Here is a 25,153-nt window from a genome sequence, read left to right as displayed (position 1 = left end):
TCCTTCTACCTGCTAGCTGTTTTGGCCAGTTTAGTGTCATCTGCTGATTTTAGAAACATAGCTTCTATTCCCTCTTTCAAGCCTTTACTAAAATATGAATCTGCCTCAAGTGTTGTCATCCAGTAATGCCTCCATCTTGTGGCAAGTACACATTTATATGCTTTATTCTGATACCTAGCAACTCATCTGTTGGTACGGGGCCAGTTACCCTGGTAAGATGAAACAAAGGTCAAGCAATTTGGCAAACATAGCAGAGCATCCAAATTCCAGTGGCACCAGCTGTCAGGAAGAGACCAGTATCGTGAGAAGCAAGTTTTGAGGAAACAGTAAGATGTCTGATGATTGCCTTTTGACTGTCTACACCGTATACTGGAAGCGTCATCATCTTTTGGTGTCTCAAATGGGAAAAAGACAGCTTGTAGCCAGATAAGGGAAGAATGACATTAATTCTCTAGCCCGGAGATAAGAGAGAAGCGCTGAAGCGCTTGTCCCTTCGTACACAGAAAAGCTTCTTACTCTTGCGTGAAGGTCACTAGAAGACACTGCCCCTGATGAGCTAGCCTGCAACCCACGGAGGGAGGGCACCACTACATTACACAGATAAACCCAGACTGCGTGACAAGATATCCGTCACCATGGGGACCACGCTTCGGGGGGAGTGGAGTCGGCTGCACCCCACCCAGCTCACACGCCCGGGCACCGCTCAGTCCCCTGCCGAGCCCCGTCCCGCTCCCCGACACCCGACGGCCGCTCCTCCTGAGGCCGGCGCCGTGGGCAAGGCTGCCGGCGCCTGCTCGGGCAGCACCCCCCTGCTGTCAGCCGTCCCCCGGGCAGTCACCCCGGGCAGTCACCCCGGGCCTCTCCCCGCCTCCCCTCAGCAGGGCGCAGCCCGAGCGGCGCTCGCTGCCGCCTCACCCTGTCCCGGACGGACAGTTACCGGGCAGCTCAACACCCGCCCCAACCCCTACCGCGCCCGCCTCCCTGCCGATCAGTCGCGCTGTCATTCGCTGGACGTGCCATCCGTCACGGGGTGGGCGGGGCTTGGGCCCCGGCTCGCGGGACTGCCCGAGCGGCAGAGCGGCGTCCGCTTGCCGTCGGTACTGCGCCTGCGCAGGGCGCCAGCGCCCGGAGAGGGGGTGCGGCCGCGCCTGCGCACTGAGCTCTCGGCCTTCCCCGTCGTAGCGGAAGTGGCGGGGCCGCGCTAGTTCCGCCTCGGCGTTGTTCGCTCTCGACAAAATGGCGAAGATCGCCAAGACTCACGAAGGTAAAAAACCCGGAGATCGCTCGCAGCGGCGCGTCTTGTAGCTGCGCGCCCGGCTGTTATTTTTCGGTTGTTTCTCCCCGGCTCTGGGCAGCGTCAGGCCCGGCTACTTGGGTGTGGGCCGAGCGGGCTCGCCCCGCGGCGGGCGGGCCGGGCCTGTTTGTAATGGCGTCGTCGCTTGTGTCACCGCCATGCCCGGGCCGCCGCCCTGCGCTCGGGGGCTGCGGGGGTGGGGCTGCGGGAGGGAGCCTGACTTGGGGGGGGTGGGGTGGGGGGGGTGCTCTTGCTGTGCACGCAGGGGAGGAGGACGGATGGCGGTTGCCAGGCCGGGGGGGCGGGGACGGTGTATCTTAGCTCTGGCTTTGCTGCCGGAGCACGGGTCCCTGCCGGGCTCCCGCTTGCCAGCACGAAGCCGAGGCTGAGCGCCGTTCCCACGAAAGGCCGCCCGTGGTGTGCGCCTCGCCTCCGCTCCCCATCGCTACGCGCAGCTCCCCGCCCCCGCGGCCCCGGCGCTCGCCTTGAGCCCTCGATAGGTTCTCGGTAAAAATCGCTCGGTACGCCTCCTCAGTTTTGCATCGTAAATGTCAATAACACACGTTTATTCCCTTGACCGAGCCCCTTGGCCTGGGTCCGCAGTAAACAGGAGGCCAGAAAGGGAGGGTGAGCGGGTGTTGCCCGCTGAAAGCCAACATGGCCTGAGCTGTTACTAAGCGTTGTGTCGACGTGGTGCTCACTGAGAGAAATGCCCCGAAGGAAGGGAAAAAAAAGTGTGAGGTCTCAAGCATTTCAACTGCCATTTTAGCGCGGAGGCTTCCTGCCGGCTGGGTGTTTATGTAAGAAAACTGCTCTCTGAGAGGTTTAATGAGTGAGGGCTTTCATAGGCAGATTGTTATTCTCAGAGGTGCTGTGTGCCTGTGTTCACTACTGCTTCCAGCTCTATACCATGAATCAAAGCTTTCTTCTTGGACAATGTTTGCGGCTTGCCCTGCTTGTAAATATTTTCAGGCAAAGGAGAATAATTTTTAGAATTGTACTGCTTCTGTGTTCTTGCTTTTGGGTTTTTACTCATGTTTCTGTGTATGATGGGTGATCTGCTCCGTTTTATGTTAATTTACAACTGTAATTCAGTAATCAAAACCTTCTTGTTCACAAGTGGTTGTACACTGAGAGGTAGGCAGGGTGCTCAGGTATTCATCGCCTTTGGGGCGGCAAGTTTTGTGCTGAAAAAACTTTTCAAATGGAGAGGCATCATCTCCTGTGGAAGTGAGGTTAATGTAGTCTCTAACTGTAAACCTAATTTGAGTTTGTAGATGATGAAAAGCTTAAACTAATGTATTCACTTCTTTTAAAAAACAATTTGATTTTTTTTAGCATTTTAAACATTTTTTGTAGAATTACAGAAATTGTCTTGTTTATATGCTGTCACATGCTTAAGAGTTGTGTGAGGTACTAACCAAGGAAATATTACCCATCACAGTGTTCTGCCTCTCATATTACCTAAAGAGCTTTTAATAATAAAATAGTAGAATTGCTGTTGTTTTGTTTTGTTGTGTGGGTTTATTTTTTTAACTTAAATTGCTTGTTTATTGAAGCAAGTGGTCGTCTATAGACTTTAATGAAAACATTGGCATGCTTCCGGTTGCTGGTGTTTTGATTAGTGTATCAGAACAGATTTTAAGGGGGGGGGCAGGTAGTTAAATACAGAATTATGTATACCTGGGTATGGTCGTTTAATGCTGTCTTTCCCAACATGGAGGTATTAGCTGAACAGCTTGATTAGTTATCTACTGAGTTCTAGCCTATCTTTTTTTCAGGTCCTGACCGATTTTCCAAATTCAGTTGTTACTAAATTGTGTTAGAATTTTCACATCTTCATGCTGTTTATTAAATACTCGTTGATCGATGTGTTCAAGACACAACTTGAAAGAGGTCTCAAAACAGTTTGAGTTTCAGTTACGTAGCTTAAGGGGGAACTCTTTGTTTTAGGCTGAAAAGTAAAGTTTTAAATGGCAGTTTATAAGGCCTCATTAAATGCTTGAGCTTTGAATGCTGTGAAGGTAGCATTTAATTTGCATAATTTTTTTCTTGCTCAGAAAAGAACAAAGAGATTTCCAAACATAATAGACCTAACATGTATGAGAGGGCTAACGTAGCTAGAAATAAAGCTGCACTGGGCAAGCTAAATGTGCAAAAATATGATAAGGCATGAAAACATGGAAAGTACTTACACTGTAAAGAATTACTTCAGTACAAGGTCTGATTCTTCTTTCTTTTTTAATGCTGAATAATGTCTTGCACTCCAGGCATTGTAAATAGAACTGCATGCATGGTAACGGGAGTATGTATTTTGAGAAGGTCTGTCATGATCTGGCTGCAAGCTAGATTTTCAGTGACTTTGAATTCAAATGTGTCGACTTTAATAATATTCAGCATTTATGGTATGTTTCAAAGCAACTGCCTGTTAGTTCTTTTAAAATACCAAAATAGATTAAAGAGGGTAAAATACAGAAAAAGGAATGATCAGTATGATACTATCCCCCCCCTTTTTATTTTCCAGTTCCCACTCCCTTTACTGGTTCTCTGTCCTTGACTGAAGTTTCTGTTTATGTCCTAGTTGACTCAATCATCAAACAAGTACTTTGCTTTGCAATATGTATTTTTAAGCTTTATGATTACTGTTTCTTAATTTGATTTGCATTTAAGTGCTTCGTTAAATAGGATGTGAGCCTTTTCAAGAAAGTTCCACTTAGATCAAGGAATGAAAACACATTTTTAATGTCAGAATAGTCTTTCCCAGCTAAATACACAACGTTTTTTAAACTGGCAATCAGACCTAAACTGGCAGCAGACCTTTTAGACCTGGTTAAAAGGGTTTTCTGGCTTGGGTGTTCTCTTCAGTGTGCTTAATTCAAACTAGCACTTAGAGACTGCATGACATAAGTTGAAAATCATGGTGGCCATGAGTGGGGGTTTGTTAACCCTATAGACCCTATCCAGACTTTTTTTTATAGTGCAGATGATCCAGCATGTTTTGCTGTAAGAAAGTGAGAATGGTGCTTAGTCTGCAAACACCTGTACCCATGTAATTTAAAGGAGAAGGCAAATAATTGAGATCTGTACTCTCTTCAGTAAATACAGCTATTTTAAAAATAAGAGAAGGCAGCCTTAGTATGCAAAGAGTTGGTAAGAACTATTAATAGGAAAATATTTTTGTGTTATGCTTTTCCTGCAGAAATCCCATAATTGTTTTTATAGACTGTTGATGGTAGCAGTGGTGGGAGCCCATGCACAGGCAAATGTCTGTGGCCCATGGTGTGTGGCAGGGTGCTTTATTTGGCTGACCATAGGTCAGGTTGATTCCGTGGACAGATGATGGAAAGGTTTTTGTATGGTAGGCAAGATCTGTAGGGTTTTTCTTGTGTTGAAGTTGGTTACAGCTATGGGTGCAGTATTAGGACTTAATATACAACTAAAGAGGCAATGTGTGATTGTAGAACTGCTCTTTAGAAATAAGAAACAATGTCATTGTACTCAAAATGCACTCTGTGCTAGTAGTGTTGTCCTTGGTAGCAATGGAAGCTTCAGGTATTCCCTTTCAGCCCAGTGCTGCATTGCACCAGGCCACAAAAGGAATCAGGAACTTGATCTGCTCTTTGGAAGAAACAGAAACAACTAAAAGATCAATGAGGAAAGTATTTGAATTGTATCAGTTCCATAACCATGCCATAGGATGGCTTCACAAAAATGGAATACCTTCAGATGACACTGGTAAACAGCATACGTGTGATATGCCTCTGAAGATGGTAAGAGTACTCTGTGGGCAACGCAGGGATCCCTCATTCAGCGGTAGTTTCTTCTGCTGCTTCTCCAGAAGCATGTATTACGGAGCAGTGTGTCTCAAGTTCCGGACTCATGGGAATCCCCTGTGCTGTGCAGGATTTCATGGGAAGCTGGATGCACCTGGGGGCAGGGTTCAGCAGATGATCATGGTCAGTGGTATAAGGCTTCTGTCAGGTTTCAGCTTCTCATGAGTTTTCTGTAATACACAGGTGACTGTCCAAGTTGCCCTGTTCTAGATAGCTGCACAAGGTTGAGGGAAGCCCTTAACTGGCAGGAGCAGGATTCTCCTTATCAGCTGCTATGAGCTGCTATGATGTATCTTCTGTGCATGGGACTCTTGATGTGTTTGGAAGCATACTTCTGCTGGTGTCTTTCTTTCCCCACTAGACCACTGCAGGAATTGCAGATTTGCTGTCAGGTTTACTGTGTTTAAAGTGAAGTCAGTGTTTTGCACTGCCAGTCCTGCAGGCAGTACATGAACAGTTAATCCTGCTGTTCTCTCTTATAGCTGTATAGCAAAGATTTGTCAGGTAAAACTGTGCGTTCAGTTACCTCAGTAGAAAACATGCCCTTGTACAGGAGGCATGATGTGGCTTGCTGTTGTGGGTTTGTGTGGGGGGGGTTTTTTGTTGTGTGTGTTTGTTTGTTTTGGATTTTGGGGGGTTTTTTAATTAGTGGCAGTTTGTGATAAGGACCCAGCTTTGACTTTGTCTTGAAGTTTATAGGGCTGACAGTTTAAACTTTTAAACTAAGCAATTCTGATGCTGCAGTCTTTCAATCACTAAAAAAAACCCCCAGTCGCTAGAGCCAACCCCCCTTCTCCCCCATTTATGTCTCAGGTTCAATAATTTGGACTAGCAATAATCTTACCTTTTAAAAAAAAAATCTGATCTTAATTTTTGGCAGGTTTGTTAGCAGATGTTGTACTATAGAGTTTTTTGCAAGATATCTTGGTGGGAAAACCTTGTGAAATTTCTTTGTCCTGAAAAAGAGAAATGAGGAAAAATAGTAAAAAAAAATAAGTGACTAGACTAGATTTAAGATTATTTGTGAATAGAACTTCCTGTAGCTTTTGTAAATTGGCAGATTTCTCTCAAGTTAATTTAGCAGGCAGTACTGCTTCATGTGGAAGAGGGCAAATCACAGAATTGTTGAGGTTGGAAGGGACTTTTGAGACTGCACAGTCCAACCCTCCTGCTCAAGCATGATCCTTGGTATTCTTTCAGCCATGAGATGCAACTCTTGGGTATTATTTTGGCCATAGTTGTTTGATCTACTGAAATTCACACTGTATGGATAATTGTCTTTACATGGCTATTGAATCAAATAAAATTCAGATGGAAACAGTAATAATTGTTATGGAGTTAGCTGTGCCTTAATATACCTACAACACAGTTGCATTTGTTGAAGACAGTTGGATTACTGTAATTTATTTCTTGTTGCATTACAGCAGGTAGGAGGAAAGCATGATTTAATTTGGTTCCTTGTTTTCTGGGTTAACAAGTTAATGTTGTTTCTGAGAGTAACAAGTTTTTAAGATCAGAGATGACCACCAGAGTTGATTAGTCAGACCCTGAATCGTTAAAAGAATGTTAAAGCTCCCATTTGTCCTGTTTGAAGGGTAAGCTTTTTGTTTTCGGGAAAAATAGTACACTCTTCAAGGAGTAAATAATATTTGAGCTGCCAGAGTGAAAAGAAACTGGTCCTGACGACTTTTTTTTTTTTTTTTTTTTGACTAACTTGGTATCCAGTGGCACATGAGAGGATTTTGAGTTTGTTCAAAGGCAATACAGCTTTGCAGTATATTAGATAACAGAATACAGTGTTATATTAAATGTTCTTAGATTTAACAGTAGCTCTTTTGAACAGATTGGTTAAAATTGGCAAAATTGGTTTGTTAATATGTGATAAACTTTTGAAAGGCTTTTTTTAATGAGAGGATTACATTTGTTGAGGAAGTGTTGTGTTAGTGCGGTGTTGAGAAGTGTTACTGCAGTGTAAATTATCTTCCATGCTATTTCTGTTGGAAGATGAGATACATTAACAGTGGGTTTGAATAGTTTGCTTTTGGCCATACAGTTGAAGTATTCTGTGCTGAAAAATAATATTACAACTTAAGGAAAAGTTGCTTATATACATCGTGATTTTTATTGTTTAATGCATCATATCTGTTTATTTTCTTAGAGATCATCTTTGAAATTGTGTGAAAAACTAATTTTGCTGTACATAGTAACACGGGTATTATATTTTGTGTGTATGTGTAAAAAGACCTGTGGGTTTTTTTGTCTTTACCCTAGATATTGAAGCACAAATTCGAGAAATACAAGGAAAAAAGCCTGCTCTTGATGAAGCACAAGGAGTAGGCCTTGATTCCACGGGATATTATGATCAGGAAATTTATGGTGGTAGTGACAGCAGGTTTGCTGGATACGTCACTTCTATTGCCGCAACTGAATTGGAAGATGTAAGTGATTTTGTGTACTTGTTTAGGGCATGCACTCTAAGTATTTTGGAATTAATTTTGAATAATTTTCAATAGCAGTTGCTGAAGTAAAAGCTGTTGCTGTTAAAGCCCTACTAGACCAAATACATCTTAGCTGGGAAGCCTGTAAGTTCTAAGTCTGTCTTGTACTTCATGATCTGTGCTTTGAAAGTCAGGTGGGCCCAAGTAGAAGGCAAAAACTTGTGGCCTGGTATTCGTTGACTGGAATAATTAACTTTGTTCTGTTGTCGCTGCCAAGATGAAAAATGATGGTGGGGAAAAAAACCCTAATAACTTGGGCCAACCAACTTAAGTGGCTATTTTAAGATTACTATTTCTACTTTATTTCAAGTTTCAGAGTAGTTTTTGAGAATTGGCTTTTTCACTGTATTATGTTCTCTTTATGTACCCTGTTTGTAAGATTACTTTCTGTTAATTTCTAATATTAAATATTTGACCATTTTTTCAGTTGCAGGAGCAGTCAGAAACTACAGTTCTGACCAAAAATACATAGGCAATTACATATGATACTGAGTGAATTATATTTTTAAGAGAAGGGAAGACTGTTATGTGCAGTTTAGTATTAGTTGATGTATTTTTTTTAATGATGTACTATGTGTCGTTTGTAGCCGCCCAGAAGTTCCTTAATTAAAAATTTTCATGACAGGGTCTCACTGAAATCAGTTCATAGTTTTAAGAGAAGTCTTTCTTTTGTGTTGCTGTAAATTATTGCACAGAAACTGGCTACTAATATAAGGAAATAGATAGCGAAAGCATCTTACACATTCTGAGTACTTGTTTTTGCCATTGTGACTGAGAAGGTGTAAATAAATTAACATTATTTCTGTATTTTTCACTGTTTCGGAAGCTTTTTTTAAGGGTTATTTACTAAAGTTTTATTCTATACCTAGATGGCTTTTAAGAAAAAGTGGTTTGGATTTCTGTACACCAGTTTTCACATGCCAACTGGGGAACTATATCAATAATGCTAATATGAAATGGAGACTTTTTGTCTAACTAGTGTAAGCAGCGTACTTGATTAAATGTAGCATATTGGAGAATACTTCAGTCTTATAGAGATAAAGTTATCTTTTTAGTGATGTGGGTAAGTTTATCTGATTAAGCAGTTTGGGAGTAATAAAACAAGCTATATGAAAAAGCTTGCTAAAAGTCAGAATTAACTATTCTAATTGTTGATTTTGATCTTTTCTATGACTACAGTATGTTTATTTGACATTATTTTATCTAAATATAATATCAACATCACAAAATTGCCGTGCGTTTTTATTGGCAGGATGATGATGACTACCCTTCTACAAGTTTGCTTGGCCAGAAGAAGCCAGGGTACCATGCTCCAGTGGCATTGCTTAATGACATACCACAGTCTACTGAACAGGTACATCTTAATTAAAGGCACAATAAAATACTCTTGTAGGTATTAAGAGAAAGAAGTGTTAAAGTTTTTCAATGCCAGGTGTTGTCTTCTGAACGTACAAGATATATGTAAAGAAATACGGTATTCTGATTTTGCTGTAAGCTTGTTACTGCTTTAGCTTAGAATTCCACAGGGTAATGAAAACTGGCACTTCTGCATGTAAAGGCAATGTGGGCATATACACTAAACTATTAACAATTACTTTTTGATAGGTTGGATACTTCAAAAATGAAAGTAACTGGAAAACTTCATGTCCTTTATACTTCTGTTTTTGTAAAGAAAATGTTAATTGCTTACGTTTTATATTCCTGGACTATTTTTCTGTAAAACTTAAAAGCATATGAAGTAGTGTCAAGTACCCCTGCAAAAAGAAGGGGAAAAGTTGACAGCATGAAATGCTTTGGTAACGAGTGAATAAACTTTTTAAAATAGCAAATTTTTGTCAGAAGTTACTTCATAAGAAATTCTGTGGTTAAAAAAAAAATCCAGGTACAGAAGTAAAATTTATATTAATGTAGTGGTTTGACATTCCTGCATAATTGAGATTAAAAAGAAGGTAGACCTTTTTAGTAATACTGCAAATAAATACAGGCTTATGGTCACCAGACATTTTTCATATTGTGCTTCATACATACGTGACTAACAAGCTGTTCTTTTGTTTTTTAGTATGATCCTTTTGCAGAACACCGTCCCCAAAAGATTGCAGATCGGGAAGATGAGTACAAAAAGCACAGGCGGATGATGATAATTTCCCCTGAGCGTCTTGATCCTTTTGCAGATGGTAATTTATTTTGACTTTTCTATACCCTTTATGAGATTTATTGTCTTTAATTGTCTTTAGCCCTTTGATTTCTGTTGGCATGCTTATAAACTTAGTTTTGTTTTAAACATCCCCTTTTCATAGAGATTTGGTTGAAAACCTAGATGCCATATTCTTCATCTTTATAATACGAGTTTTCTTTCCAGGTAGAAGGACAAGAAAATAATGAGCCATTGCCATAGAAACACAAAGGGTTAAAGGTTTCTCTTTTCATTTTGTTTTGGGTTGTGCATTATACTTTGTGTATTGAGTGCTCAAATTCTTTCAGTACCTTGAAAGTTTTCATTCCAAGTCATAGATTTACAGGGTTACTGCTTTTGAAATGCTAGTTCTCAAAATAGAGCACCTAATTCTTACCATCCTATGTAACCTTAGGTGGTATAGCTAAAAGAAACAAAAGCGTATATAAGACTTTGATACTATTAATAGTTCAAGTCTGTTCTGATAATTTTAGAATGCAAGTCAGGAAAAGGGGTATTAGTGGGTCTGACAGAAACTTTCTTCAGGTGAATGAGTTTCACGTGTGGCAATAAGGTGCCTGTTGGCTTAAAATTAGTAGCTATTTTGCAGGTTTTACAAATGAGAATTTCAGCCTGCATGAATTAATAGGGATATTAATTATTTTACTTGCTTAATTGTAATTGATATAAACATGTATTGTCAGAATTCACAGGCCCATACTAACTGTCCTTAATTTCTTTCCTACAGCAGTACTGCTATATGCCAGTCCTGTCTGCATTCTTAAGGGTGCAGTTCAACACATCCTGTGTAGATTATGGTGAAAAAGTATTCCAAAGGAAAGTCCTATCAAAGCTAGTGTCAGAATGACACAGCCAATTGGGCAATGATCTTCAGCATAGAAATGTTTAAGAAGTTTATTTTTTTCCCTAAATTATAATGCTGTACCACTTGTATAGCAAACCTGCACATTTTTCTTAAAGAAAAGTGTTTTTCTTGACAAGTCTAATTTTTATAAAGTTGGGCTTCTTGTAAAGTACTTAAAAGTGTAATTAACGCAAGATACACAGCATAAAACAACTTATGGTATACAAAACCCATTACCTGTGAGTATCATTGTGGTGGTATATGTACTGTATTTCATTCAGCTCCCAATCACAATTGTACCTTGAGAAGAGGAGAGGGGGAAAGTGTCATCAAAGAGTGTTTTGGGGTTTTTTGTTTTGTTTTGATTTTTTTTTTTAATGAAGCCCTTTTACAATATGACACTAGAAGATCTGGGAGACGTCTCCAGATTTGTCAAACTTATAAATGGGTCTTTATGATAAAACATTTTAAACAGTACTTAGGTATGCAATAGTTAGTTATAGTCAGATAACAACTAGGATTTAACAGCTTACACAAGGTAATGTTTTGAATATAAATATCTTTCCAAAGTGTTACTAATGGTAAAGAGATAATTTTCTAGGCTTCTATTCTGCTGCTTGAAGTCAGAACTGCTGATGGAGACAAAGGCACGAAAGTGTACGTATTCCGGATTAGCAACCCAGGAACCCATCACTTCTGAAGACTCTTAACTGTGTTGTCATTTTATCATTTATATTGGCTTTAAAATATTTGTTTGAAACTGCAGTAGTTATGTTTGTGTTCAAACAGGTTAAATTGATCAGCAAACTGAATAAACGTAAGATACATGTAATTTTTAAAATTTTCAATCAAAAAGTAAAATTAAATGATCATGCAATAATATAATATTAAAGCAGGACAATAGAAAAAGTCAGTATTTTCGGCTTATCACGTACTCATTGTGCTCCATTCCTGTTGCTGTTCTCTTCCGCAGGAGGGAAGACACCAGATCCTAAAATGAATGCCAGAACATACATGGATGTTATGCGTGAACAGCATTTAACAAAAGAAGAGGTGTGTGGCGGGGAGGCTTTTTCACTTGAGCTTAGTTTCATTTTACAGCCTTTGAAAGCATGTTAAGAAAGTGGAAATGGAAATGCTGCTGACATTTTGTCTTGACTTAAAAGTCCTTTCCTTTGGAAAATCCTGTTCTCCACATGTTGAAAGTCAGAATTTAAAGATGGAAGTTTTGAAAAACATCTGTTCTATATAATATCTAAACAATGGAGGGAGAAATAGTCTCAGTCTATTTTAATCTGGATATTTTTATAGCACTTGGACTTCTTGTTTATTTTCTTCCATAGGATGAGAGACAAAAACTAGTGGTCACTGAGGGGTATTCAGTGTCAGAGATATTTGTTTTTGAGGTCTGTGTAAAGGGAATCCAGGGAGGTTTTAAAAGGCTTTTCTTGAAGCACTTAAAACAGATGTTGCAGTACTAAGAGGAGCGTTGACATTTGGTTTTAAATATTAAAAAAAAAGAGAAGAAAAACCTAAAAGTACATGCTTTATTGATGGCTATTAAAAATTCATTTTAATAAGTAAGAAGATATTGGTAACATAATACATTGTTTTCTGTAATATCTACAGTGCAGTCTTGTTAATTAGAGCAAGATCTTCTAGTTCCAGTGACCTCTGTAGATTGATTTACCCTACTTGATTTACCTTAATTGAGCAATTAGTTCCTCAGTTTTGACAATATTACTATTTAGAGATCCATTGATAAGTGAAAAACAGTTTATGTGCTGTTTTAACAATGTCATCTCAGAATTTTAGAAAACAGTTTCAGACCTTTTTTATGTCGTGAGAAATAACTCACACAAACACATTTTCTTACTCATCCACCTTTAATTTCCTGAAGTGGAACTTGTTTGAAACATATGTGTAGTGATTTTTAAGGCATACATATAGACGACAGAAACTGATAGCACTCCAAATTCTCTGTACTTTTGGATTTGTTGTATAATCGTTTCTATAAGAAATCAGTTTAAAAACATCCCTTCAAACAAATAGCTGCTCTGTCAGTATAGAGGAATTTGAAAAGAGGTTGAACCTGAAATGAAAATAGTACCTACTTGCATGTTATTTGAGCAAAACATTAAAAAAAAGCATAAAAAGATAAGATACAGCTGAAAAACTCTTATAAAGGTCTAATTTGAAGAGGCCTTCTTAAGAAATCTGTTTCTAATTGTTGTGTTCTTGTACCCTTGAATAGAGGGAAATTAGGCAACAACTAGCTGAAAAAGCTAAAGCCGGAGAGCTCAAAGTCGTCAATGGAGCCGCATCTCAGCCACCTTCAAAACGCAAACGGCGTTGGGATCAGACAGCTGATCAGACTCCTGGTGCCACACCTAAAAAATTATCCAGTTGGGATCAAGCAGAGGTAGTAATCCTAGTGTTCATCAGAAGACATTGTTAATGCTAATCCTCTTGAATTTCCGAAGTTTCTTCCTCTATAACTAGCAGTCTTTTACTGTATAGTATGAGAGGTATTAATACTTCGACTTTTATCTTGTATAGACGCCTGGACATACACCATCTCTGCGATGGGATGAAACTCCAGGCCGTGCAAAGGGTAGCGAAACTCCTGGTGCCACCCCAGGCTCAAAAATATGGGATCCGACTCCCAGTCATACACCAGCAGGAGCTGCGACACCTGGACGGGACACACCCGGCCATGCAACACCAGGCCACGGAGGTGCCACTTCCAGTGCACGTAAAAACCGATGGGATGAAACACCTAAAACAGAAAGAGGTATTTACGGTGAACTGGAAAGTGCATATTAAGTTTTAAATGGTTAATTGTATAGGGTTTTTTCAGCTTAAGTAAAGTAGATTTGGACGTTTGGCAAGCAGTAATTCTGACATCTAGTGGTTGATGTGAAGTGATGTTTTTGTTGGAGTTTGTAGCACTGAGTTCTGCCTGTTGGTTTAACTCGCATCTGGAAAAGCACCTCGCCTCAAAAATGGAATCAAAATTTTGTGGTATATCTAGTGACTGCTGCAGGTTGAGATTTTAATGTGTGAAGGACATAGTAAAAGAACTCATGTTGAATTGTGATGAGTTTGTGTTGTCTTTTTGTGATACATTTGTATATGTTGTTTTTTTGTATGTGTATGTTTAATTTTTTTGAAGAGGTTAGTATTAAAAGAAGTTTTGGAAACATTTTCTCACCTGCCTAATTTGAATGAGGCTCGTGTCAGAGAACAGTGAAACACCATTGTTCCTTAATGCTTTTACCAAGGGAGTACGTGGAGTAGTTTGTTCAATTTCTACAATATCTGAGGAGGTCTTTTGTAATTTTTAGAATTTCATCTATTTATGCTAAGATTCAGCATAAGAAGGTGATGTGCTTTTTTCATAAATTGAAGTTTGCTGTTGGATGATTTTAGTGTAATGCCTGTGTTTTTTCAATATTTACCAAAGCAGTCTTTATTTTTTGTCTAGTATATTTGTTTATTTGATACTTGTTGATTTGTATAGACAGGAGGATGAGATAATGAAAATGGGTTTGGATGTTGATACTGTAGTTGAAGTATATCCTGTTTAGCCTCCTGCAAAGGTTGTTTTGTTTTTCCTTAGATACTCCGGGACATGGCAGTGGGTGGGCTGAGACGCCTCGTACAGACAGAGGTGGCGACTCCATCGGTGAGACACCAACCCCTGGAGCAAGTAAAAGGAAGTCACGATGGGATGAAACACCTGCTAGCCAGATGGGTGGAAGCACTCCTGTTCTCACCCCTGGCAAAACACCCATTGGTACACCAGCTATGAACATGGCAACTCCTACACCAGGTAAGCCCAGACCATTCTCTAAGGCTGTGCTTTCTTTTGTGGAAATGAAGGATTTACCTTTATATTGTATTTTGAAGTAGACTTCTGCATATCTGAACATGTTAATGTTCTCCTGCCTGTATGAAAGCAGTTAGTATATGCTCAGTTTACCATTTTTAATGCCCACAGCAGCTCAGTTCTGGAAGGTAATCGAGACTAAGCTTTTATGTCTGTTCTCGTTCAATTTAGTTAGTAAAAAATCAATAAAAGACTGGCTACAGATTTCAAGTGCTATGGAAACTTTGGCTCAAGAGAGTGCTTAAAGGTTAAGTAAACAAGTCATATTTTCTCATACAGAAGGGTTTTTTTAATCCTTTTTTTGGTAATTTTTAAAAAATTTGAATATAGGTCATATCATGAGCATGACTCCTGAACAGCTGCAGGCTTGGCGTTGGGAAAGAGAAATTGATGAGAGAAACAGGCCACTTTCTGATGAAGAATTGGATGCTATGTTTCCAGAAGGATACAAGGTAATTCATCTGGATTAAAATGCAGCAGACCATGATGTTTGGGTTTTTTTTTTCTGCCAGGGATATTGATTTTTTTTTTTTTAAACGAAGTTGTCCCAGAAGTACAACGTTTCACATGAAGTATTGATTATTGATTGTAGATGTTTGTTTGATTCAGTTACTAATATAATTTATTGTAAATCCATTAGAAAGGGAGAACTAAAGGGGATCTCTGCTTCTTCATGGTGAGAATGCCTGTCAAGGCCAGAAGTGAGCTCTGAATGGACTGATAAAAATACTAAGTCTGGATTTAGAAAAACATAGAAGAGAGTCACAAATTTGAAGTCAGCGAGTACACTGTGTTGATACAGATATTGAAGTGCCTCTTTAATACTTTGTAAAGAGACTTCAAAGTTTATTATCCAAGCTCTCAGCAGTGGAAGTGAGCTTCCTTCTGAAATGCTGTCAATACAGGATAAACACAAATACCGTCATGGTGAATTTGTATTGCTGCAAACATGGGATCTAACGTATGCAGTAACACTTGCACAAATCCTCAAACAAATAGAAGTATAGTAGTGCTTTGTATTTGATGCCTTCCTCTTTTCATATCTGTTGTGCTAAGATACATTTTGTTCTTCTGTAGGTTCTTCCCCCACCAGCTGGTTATGTACCTATTCGCACTCCAGCTCGTAAGCTTACAGCCACTCCAACACCTTTGGGTGGTATGACTGGATTCCACATGCAGACAGAAGACCGGACTATGAAGAGTGTTAATGACCAGCCATCTGGCAATCTTCCATTCCTAAAACCAGATGATATCCAATACTTCGATAAACTGCTGGTAAATGAGATTTCAGTCATGCTGATTAAAGTTTCCTGATTTCTTTTGAATATGTAGCAATGCCTATTTATTTGTCTGGAATTATTTGTAGGTTGATGTTGATGAATCAACTCTAAGTCCTGAAGAACAGAAGGAGAGAAAAATAATGAAATTACTTCTGAAAATAAAGAATGGCACACCTCCCATGAGAAAGGTAAGATGAATTGTCAGATGCATTTATGTAATTTCATTTTTCAAAAATCTGTGTTTCTTTTCAGGCTTAGTTTCAGTTGTCCCTGGGATTCTCTTTAAAATAATCTCCTAAATTTTGATACTTGTTTAGTGCTTTCTTCCTCTTCTGCATCTGTTTAGCTTTTTGTTTGTCATTCAGTGTAATTTAGTATTGCTGCTCTTTGTACAGTAATGTCAGCCACTAAATAATATATGGCTTATCTTTATATATTTTTTACAGTTGTGAAAAACTAGATTTATAGTGCTTTTTGCTTGCAGGGCTTCCTAATTTTCTGGATTTTGCTTCTTGCAGTTAAATTAGCAGTGTTGCTCTTAATTGAGTTTCAGCCTTGCACATTAGGTAACACGTTAGCAGTCTTGTCTGCAGTTTTTCTCTAAACTGACCATAGCACCAAGCTGTCTAGATGCAAGTAAGTGCTGTATAAGCAACTTTTCAGATGGAGCCCTTCTTAATCTTAGACCGTGAGCATGCTTTTCTTGAAAATTGAACATCTGTGAGCTAACGTCAGGGTGTTTCTCTTCATGCATTTGTTTTTAAGCAGATCAGCGTAAGATTGTTTTGAGTTTTGCAGTGGTGGGAACAAGTATTTTGAAGCCTGTGGTTGCAATGAATTACATTTTAACTTGATTAATATCTACCTGTTTTGTAATTGTTCACTGTTGTTTCCTTAGTTTAACATAGGCTGTTTGGTTTTGTTTAGGCTGCATTGCGACAAATTACTGATAAAGCTCGGGAATTTGGAGCAGGGCCGTTGTTTAATCAGATTCTGCCACTGCTGATGTCACCAACACTTGAAGATCAGGAGCGTCACTTGCTTGTCAAAGTCATTGACAGAATTCTCTACAAACTGGATGATTTGGTCCGACCTTATGTACACAAGGTTGTTGCAATTTACTGTTTCATCTTTGAATTGCTTTTTCTGATCGTTGATGGGAGAAGTGTGTATTTTATTTGTGTATCAGAAGATGATGATACCTTTTTTTTTTTTTTTTAACACAGTTGGATTTCATATTTCTTCTGAAGCTAAACTTTAAGTTTTTGTAGTGTGACCAAAATGTGGGCTTCATGGTATTAAGGCATGATGTAAAAATGTTGTATGCACACTTGAGGATGGGAAAGGGGATCTTATATGATTTAGGTAGTATATCCAGGCCAGGTCCTTTAGAGACAGAGAGCTGTAAAAAGAGCATAATAGATCAAAATTTTTTCTGGTTGTCATAAAGCTTTAAGCTTGGACCCATGGAATGATCTCTGTTCCACGGAATCAAGTAGGGTCAGAAATACTACTAAAAGTATTAATGAAAGGAAATACTAATTTGTTCATCTTTTTCAGATCCTTGTTGTCATTGAACCACTGCTGATTGATGAAGACTACTATGCTAGAGTGGAAGGCAGAGAAATTATTTCAAACTTGGCTAAGGTAAAGTTCTGTCCTTCATTAAGACACTGAGTGGGCTTATGTATAGCTGCATGTTTATAGGCATGGCAGAAGAATTAAATGTGCTGTTCATAAATCCAATTGGTATGTTTTGTATGTTTTTCCTTCAGGCTGCTGGTTTGGCAACAATGATCTCCACAATGCGACCTGATATTGATAATATGGATGAATATGTCCGAAATACAACAGCTCGAGCCTTTGCTGTTGTGGCCTCTGCTTTGGGCATTCCTTCTCTGTTACCATTCTTGAAAGCTGTCTGTAAAAGCAAAAAATCCTGGCAGGCTAGACATACTGGCATCAAGATCGTACAGCAGATTGCTATTCTTATGGGTTGTGCTATCTTGCCTCATCTCAGGAGCCTGGTTGAAATTATTGAACATGGTAAGTTCTGCCTTCCCAGAGTTTTTTATTCACTTTATATTGGGAAAATTTTTCATACCCCTGTGAGGCACAGTGATAGTAAGGTTCTTGTTTTGTGTGTTCGTTTAACACTGAGATACAGTTCAGCTGACTCTGAAAGAGGAATAGTTGTTCAGTTTTCCTGAAAATAAGCTAACCTTTTTTATACTACCCCTCTATTTTTGCTATTTTGAACTTAAGTCACAAGAAATGCAAGAAGTGGTACTATACACTATTCTCTTGCAGGTCTGGTGGATGAGCAGCAGAAAGTTCGCACCATCAGTGCTTTGGCTATTGCTGCTTTGGCTGAAGCAGCTACCCCCTATGGTATTGAGTCATTTGATTCTGTCCTGAAGCCTTTATGGAAGGGTATACGACAACACAGAGGAAAGGTATATCTAAAATACTTTCTTGAGTTTGAACTGAAATGGATATATTTCTTCTGTAACTCATTAGGGACATATTTCTGCATTTAAATAGGGCTTGGCTGCCTTTTTGAAGGCTATTGGTTACCTGATTCCACTCATGGATGCTGAGTATGCAAACTATTATACCAGGGAAGTCATGCTAATCCTTATCAGAGAGTTCCAGTCTCCTGATGAAGAGATGAAAAAAATTGTGTTGAAGGTAGGTGAGAAAGATTGTTTCGCATTAATATCAAATATGTATGCTTTTCCTAAACCCCCCCCCCCCCGAACCCTACGCAGAATTAAAACTGTTGGATTTTTATTTCCTGTCAGGTGGTAAAGCAGTGTTGTGGCACGGATGGTGTTGAAGCAAACTACATTAAAACAGAAATCTTGCCACCTTTTTTCAAACACTTCTGGCAGCACAGAATGGCATTGGACAGAAGAAATTACAGACAGGTATTTTGTTTTTTTTAGTTGGAAAATTGTTTACAGTAGAACAAAATTCATGTTAGAATGTTCATTCAGGCTAGATGTCTTGTATGTCCTGAAACTGAATTTTGTTTGGATTGGCGATTCAGAAGTTACATGACTAGAAGATTCACGGATTCTTAGGAAGCTGTCAAGACATTCTACATCTGTGAATAGGAATCTAAATAGTTTTAAGGTGGGGTAGTTCACCCCATTTGTGATGTTTAAAACATTGGCTGTTTTCTAAAGGTAAAACCAGTTGTTTGTAATGCACTTAGCACGCATGATGTTCCTTCTCCTCTTCAGACTGGAGAAGTTTATTTTCAAGATGTAGAAAGTAGATTTTAACAATTCTTGCTTACTTAATGATTCTGTATTTCAGTTGGTTGATACAACTGTGGAGCTGGCAAATAAAGTTGGAGCAGCAGAAATTATTTCCAGAATTGTGGATGATCTGAAGGATGAGGCTGAGCAGTACAGAAAAATGGTCATGGAAACAATTGAGAAGATAATGGGAAATCTGGGGGCAGCAGACATTGATCATAAACTGGAAGAACAACTTATTGATGGTATCTTGTACGCCTTTCAGGAACAGACCACAGAGGTATGGGCAAGGACATTTAGTATTTGATTCACTTTAACAGCGAGACAGCTTACAATTAGTAATGCTAACTCATGCTGTTAGTTAGTTATGTTAGTTATGTATGCTTCTAAGTCAGATTTTTAGAATCCTTCTTCAGATGTTGGTGCTTTATTCAGTGAAATCCAGAAACAAACGCTGGATTGTTAGCATTTTAATATCAATTTTAGATAATGTCAGCTTTAATTAAAATGTAGTATTGCTGTTGGTCTGATTTTTCCTTTGTTGTTTTTGCACTCAGGATTCTGTGATGCTGAATGGTTTTGGGACAGTGGTTAATGCTCTAGGCAAAAGAGTTAAACCCTACTTGCCACAAATCTGCGGTACAGTTTTGTGGCGTTTGAACAACAAATCGGCTAAAGTTAGGCAGCAGGCTGCTGACCTGATCTCTCGTACTGCAGTTGTCATGAAGACGTGTCAGGAGGTATTGTATTGACTTCTACTGCTAAATGTGCTGTAATATTTCATAGCAACGAGAGGGGAAGAAAAACCTCCACCTCTAAATCTTCTTACTTTGTTGTAGGAAAAACTGATGGGACACTTGGGTGTTGTGCTGTATGAGTACCTGGGTGAAGAATATCCTGAAGTACTGGGTAGCATACTTGGAGCACTTAAGGCTATTGTGAATGTTATAGGTATGTTTCTGTATCAATTACATGCCTGTTCAAAAGCAAAATGAAAAGGCCTTATAAAACTAAATATGCCTCTTTGAATTCAATAGGTATGCACAAGATGACCCCGCCAATCAAAGATCTGCTGCCACGACTTACACCTATTTTGAAGAACAGACATGAGAAAGTACAGGAAAATTGTATTGATCTTGTTGGGCGCATTGCAGACCGGTAAGCTGACTAATGATGAAATAGTTGACCCTCTCTGTGGGCAATTACTGTAGCAGAAGCTGAAGTTGAGTGTCAGGTTTAGCATCTGGGAATATACTGTCATATCTCTTGATATTTCTTAAGTTGAGCATAAAACTAAAGATGGGATATTTAGCAGGCAGTCTGTTGAACATATTTTGTAATTATATTATTTTGCAAACACTTTGTAAGAAGTATGTTATCCATTTATGCAAACTTAGAATGTATGCAGTATAATAAATTTTGGGTGCACTGTTAACCAGTGAATGTTAACAGATACCCGATGAAGGAAATTGCTTAAGCAGCATTCCTCTGCTACTAGCAGATGAATAGGTGCTGCAATTTTTGTGGTTTCATTAAAAAACTTCTAACGTCACTGAAGCAGTAACTCACTTTATTCTATTTCAGAGGTGCAGAATATGTTTCTGCAAGAGAATGGATGAGGATCTGCTTTGAACTGCTTGAATTATTAAAAGCTCACAAGAAAGCTATCCGAAGAGCCACAGTGAACACTTTTGGTTATATTGCAAAAGCTATTGGGTAAGTTGGTTTAATGCTTATCTCCTCCTACACACAGTTACCTAACATAGTGATGATTGTGAATTTTATGGTGAGAAAAATTCAAACTTACCTACATTTAACATGTTAAATGCATAGACTTCATATGACTTATTTTGTAGAAGGAGAATACAGTCACCTGTTCTTTGATAATACAGGGTGCTGCACTTTTGAAGTAAATTTGTAGACCAGCAAGGTTAGAGTCTAATTTGGTAGCAAGAGTTGTTTGTCTCATTAATTTTTGATACTGTGATATGTGTTCAGACCTTCTCTGTATTCTTTATGAAAGAATACTCTGATTTAAATACTCAATCTCCCTTCTCTTATTTTTCCCCAAATCAGCTTTTATTGATTTGAAAAGTATTTTTTGCCACTAAGGTCATACGGCAAGTCAGCATATTGTAGAATGAAGCACAATTCCTATCTTTATGCTTATTTGTAAATTAGTCACCAATTACTGACTTAATGCAGATACAGCAAGCAACCAAGGAATGTCATAACTGTGCTTATCTATACAGGACACGGCTTATCTGTGTCAGTGTGCATGGTTTTATATAAGTTTGTCATTACCTGTGGAATCAGAGTAATAGTGTGGAGACTACTGCTATCCTCCAGAGTTCACAAGAGGCAGAACAGAAGGCAGGAAAAAAGCGAAGTCTAGAGAAAGTAAAAAATGTTGGGTATGAAAATCAGATTATGCAGTTGCTTAAGCTGCTTTACAGTTTTGTGGTTTATGTTGTTTGCCCTTTATCTAAACTTCTTTTAAGGGCTAAGCTGTGCTTTTCTGCCACTTGCTATTTGAAACTCCTCTAATTTATCCAAATGCTCACTGAATCTATTGACATGGACATGCGTGTTATCTCTTCCAGGCCTCACGATGTGTTGGCTACACTGCTGAATAACTTGAAAGTACAGGAAAGGCAGAACAGAGTATGTACTACAGTAGCAATTGCTATCGTAGCTGAAACATGCTCACCTTTCACAGTGCTGCCTGCACTCATGAATGAATACAGAGTTCCAGAACTGAATGTCCAGAATGGTGTGTTAAAATCTCTTTCTTTCCTGTTTGAATACATTGGAGAGATGGGAAAAGATTACATTTACGCTGTCACACCATTGCTTGAAGATGCTTTAATGGACAGGTGAGTGCGCTTCTTTCTGTCGATGGTACAGTTAGCCAGTTATATATTTTAAGTATGGAGCTGGGTCTTAAGGATAGCAAATAGGCATATTGTCCTTGTTTGCTAAAGATTTTCAGTGACCAGCGTGATTTGGAAGCCATTGTCTGCAAATAATTCAGATTATATATTCTTATTTTACTAATACTTTTGAAGATTAAAATGATACAGATATATTAAATAAGTTCTTATGTTCAAACTGGTTTTGATAATTTCTATTGTTAATACTTTTACTGTGGAATCAGAACACAGTAATTTCAATTTACTGATTTTTTTTGTTAATCTGCCCTTTGCTGTCAGTAGATATGGGTAACAAGTATATATTAGTGCTTTCAAAAAAGGTGTTATTGAAAAGAAGTATTATGCTTGTCCACACATGTTGCTTCTGAGTATAATTCATTAACAGACTGTTGTTCTCTTTCAGGGATCTTGTACACAGACAAACAGCCAGTGCCGTGGTACAACATATGTCTCTTGGTGTTTATGGTTTTGGCTGTGAAGATTCTCTTAATCATTTGTTAAATTATGTATGGCCTAATGTGTTTGAAACCTCTCCTCACGTCATTCAGGCAGTTATGGGGGCTCTGGAGGGCCTCAGAGTTGCTATTGGTCCCTGCAGAATGTTGCAGTATTGTTTACAGGTATGTCCTTGTGTATGCTGGGATGGCAGAGACAGCAATTACTAGGCAAGGCTTCTTTCCAGGAGACAGAAAAGTCAACTGAAGAGGATTTCTAGGAAAGGAGAACAGTGTGGCTTTTGCTCTCTTTTAAAGTATTCTTTAAACAGGGCATTCTGTACCAAGGACTTCAGTAATTGAAATATGCAATAAACGGGGATTTTGGTACAGTGAGATAGCTGATTGCACTGAGTTGCAGGTAATGTAGAATATAAATAGGCTAAAATAGCCTGGCACTTGTAACTTGAAAAATTGAAGTATCTCACAAATTTTGAGGATGCTGATGTCTGGGGAGTAAATTAATAGTGTAAGGGGTTATGAGAACAAGCAACAAGTGAGAAAAATAAATGAGAGGATAGGCTTAATATTAAATCAACATTGTTTGTCGTTAGCCAAGAAAAACAGTAAGACATTTCAAGCTGCGTAAGAGTGAACCACTAGGAAACAGTGCTGCTTTGATCAAAATTTACACCATCACATCAACACCAGTCAGTTCAGCTTCTGTAAATGTGTATGTGGTGGTAAAATCTGAAGGCTCCTTTTCTGTGTGATTGCACGTAACAGTTCTTGCTGTGTTGGCTATAGAATCTAAACTTTGTGCCAGTTGGGAAGCAAGGATGAGTGTAATGCAGATCAGTGTGGAGAAGATGTGACAATATTTGATTAATTCTTTGTACATATGGAATTTCACTTTTTTTTTTAATGTGGGGGCCCTCAGCATAAAGATACTGACATCAGTAGGAAGGTGAAAGAATTCTCTTGCACAGTGTATTTTATTGCAAATACTACTTGTGTATTCTTCTTATATAGAAATGTCTTTTCTGGAGCTTTCACATTCTGCTCGGTTTTTTTTAGGTTTAATAATAGTTTATCTCATGTATTCCTATCTGTGTGCTCTGCACAAATCATAGTTAGCAAAGGCAAAGATGAGACTCGGTTCCAACCAAATATACTGCACCAGGTTTTAATTTTTATTTAAAAGAATACAAAACTAGAAATACATTCAGTGGAATTTCTCCCTGCAGAAAAAAGATAAGAAAATCTGTCTCTAAATAATACTTTGTTACTACTTGCTGATGTAGGTAGTCACAAAAATTGGGAATGACACATTTCATGTGCTGCCTTTGTTACAAGTGATGTTAGTTACTGTTGCTTTCTAAAATGCTTATTGTGCAAAACTTTGATTAAAATCAGTAACAGATGTTTAGATCGTAAGCTTTTAATAAATTTTGTTCTGTTCTGTTTTCTAGGGTTTGTTTCACCCTGCCAGGAAAGTCAGAGATGTTTATTGGAAGATTTATAATTCAATCTACATCGGATCACAGGATGCTCTGATAGCACATTATCCAAGAATCTATAACGATGAAAAGAACACCTATATTCGTTATGAACTTGATTACATCTTATAATCTTCTTGTGCAGTTGTTTGTGTTTAATGCACAGCTGTTCTTCAATTAAACGCTTCAGATTTGATGATGTAAAATTTTAAAATACTGGAGATCAGTATAGAAGAGCTGGTCAGAGGCAGAGCTAGGAATCCAGTAGCATGATTTTTTAAATATGTCCTTGTTTTTTGATGTTAAACAGTTAAAGCCAGTAGTGACCAAGAAAACAGTGATTACAATGTACTGGAGGGATTTCATTTTGGATTCATCTTTATGAAGATTTAGATTTCATTCCTTGTGTTTAAAGGGGAAGTTTATTTGAGAAATAAACATTTGTGTATAAAAACTAATTTGTGTGTGGTTTTTGGACAGAGGGGCTTGTAAAGCCCCTTTGGATTAAGTATTTGTTCATGTAATAAATAGGTGACATAAAACATTTTAACCTTTTTGTCATCCCCTAGCTTTTGAATAAATAAGAAAAATGTACAAACTGTAGTTAATGTGTGTATCTTTGTCATGTAGTAATGTAGCTGTAGTCTGTCTGATGGCTGTAGTAGTGGCAGTTTATTTTCATGGAAACAGTAGTGTTCGGTTGCTTGCCATTGTTATTGTTTCATCTGCAGTATCCTTGTGGGGATGGATTAGCTTGTTAAATTTTCAGAAGTTAAACACTTCGTTGTAAACGGTTTGTGTAAAATCAGTTGTGCAAATCATGCATATTGTTCACATTTAGCAAGTCTTTCAGCATGTGTGGCTGTATAAAAAGCCAAATAATATTTACAGGCTGTGCTGTAATTCCTATAAAGAGCTAGGAAAGTAACGTCCCCAGCACCTGAGATGAGGCAATTTCTAAGTGTGTGTGTGACATAAGAAATGCTTCAGCTTGATAGAAGAAAAGCATTCTATCCTTATTAGCTTTTTTCTTTCTGTGCGTGTACTAAAAAGAAAAAGGTCTTGATATCTGACAGTAAACCGCATAAAACACAAGGTTGAATCATTCTGTTAGTACTGTACATTATCATATGTTTGCAAGAAAACAAAAGGTAGTAGCTGGCTACCAGGCATGTTGTTCTGAGAG

At 38.5% G+C, this 25,153-nt stretch overlaps 1 protein-coding gene across 3 annotated transcripts; it reads left to right on the top strand.

The window, feature by feature from the left end:
- Positions 1-1,162: 1,162 nt before the first annotated feature.
- On the top strand, positions 1,163-24,421 carry SF3B1 (splicing factor 3b subunit 1). Of its 3 annotated transcripts, XM_074910777.1 has the most exons (25): positions 1,163-1,264; positions 7,399-7,565; positions 8,878-8,979; positions 9,685-9,799; positions 11,637-11,716; positions 12,918-13,085; positions 13,223-13,457; positions 14,286-14,498; positions 14,886-15,007; positions 15,633-15,830; positions 15,922-16,023; positions 16,763-16,942; positions 17,396-17,482; positions 17,611-17,881; positions 18,146-18,291; positions 18,380-18,526; positions 18,640-18,765; positions 19,160-19,381; positions 19,659-19,841; positions 19,941-20,052; positions 20,139-20,259; positions 20,686-20,817; positions 21,705-21,977; positions 22,438-22,654; positions 23,941-24,421. In XM_074910777.1, the coding sequence occupies exons 1-25, from the start codon at positions 1,237-1,239 to the stop codon at positions 24,097-24,099; spliced, it is 3,906 nt and encodes a 1,301-aa protein (XP_074766878.1). In that variant the 5' UTR covers positions 1,163-1,236; the 3' UTR covers positions 24,100-24,421. The 3 variants fall into 3 exon arrangements, with proteins under 3 accessions (XP_074766878.1, XP_074766880.1, XP_074766879.1); XM_074910778.1 differs by lacking the exons at positions 1,163-1,264; positions 7,399-7,565; positions 8,878-8,979; positions 9,685-9,799 and adding an exon at positions 11,290-11,320; XM_074910779.1 differs by lacking the exons at positions 12,918-13,085; positions 13,223-13,457; positions 14,286-14,498; ... (15 more) ...; positions 22,438-22,654; positions 23,941-24,421 and adding an exon at positions 11,265-11,320 and having other exon boundaries at positions 11,637-11,691.
- The last annotated feature ends 732 nt before the right edge of the window (positions 24,422-25,153 follow it).

This window comes from Athene noctua, chromosome 7 (assembly GCF_965140245.1).
Source record: "Athene noctua chromosome 7, bAthNoc1.hap1.1, whole genome shotgun sequence".
Taxonomy (NCBI): domain Eukaryota; kingdom Metazoa; phylum Chordata; class Aves; order Strigiformes; family Strigidae; genus Athene; species Athene noctua.
This window is presented reverse-complemented; position numbering and strand designations above follow the sequence as displayed.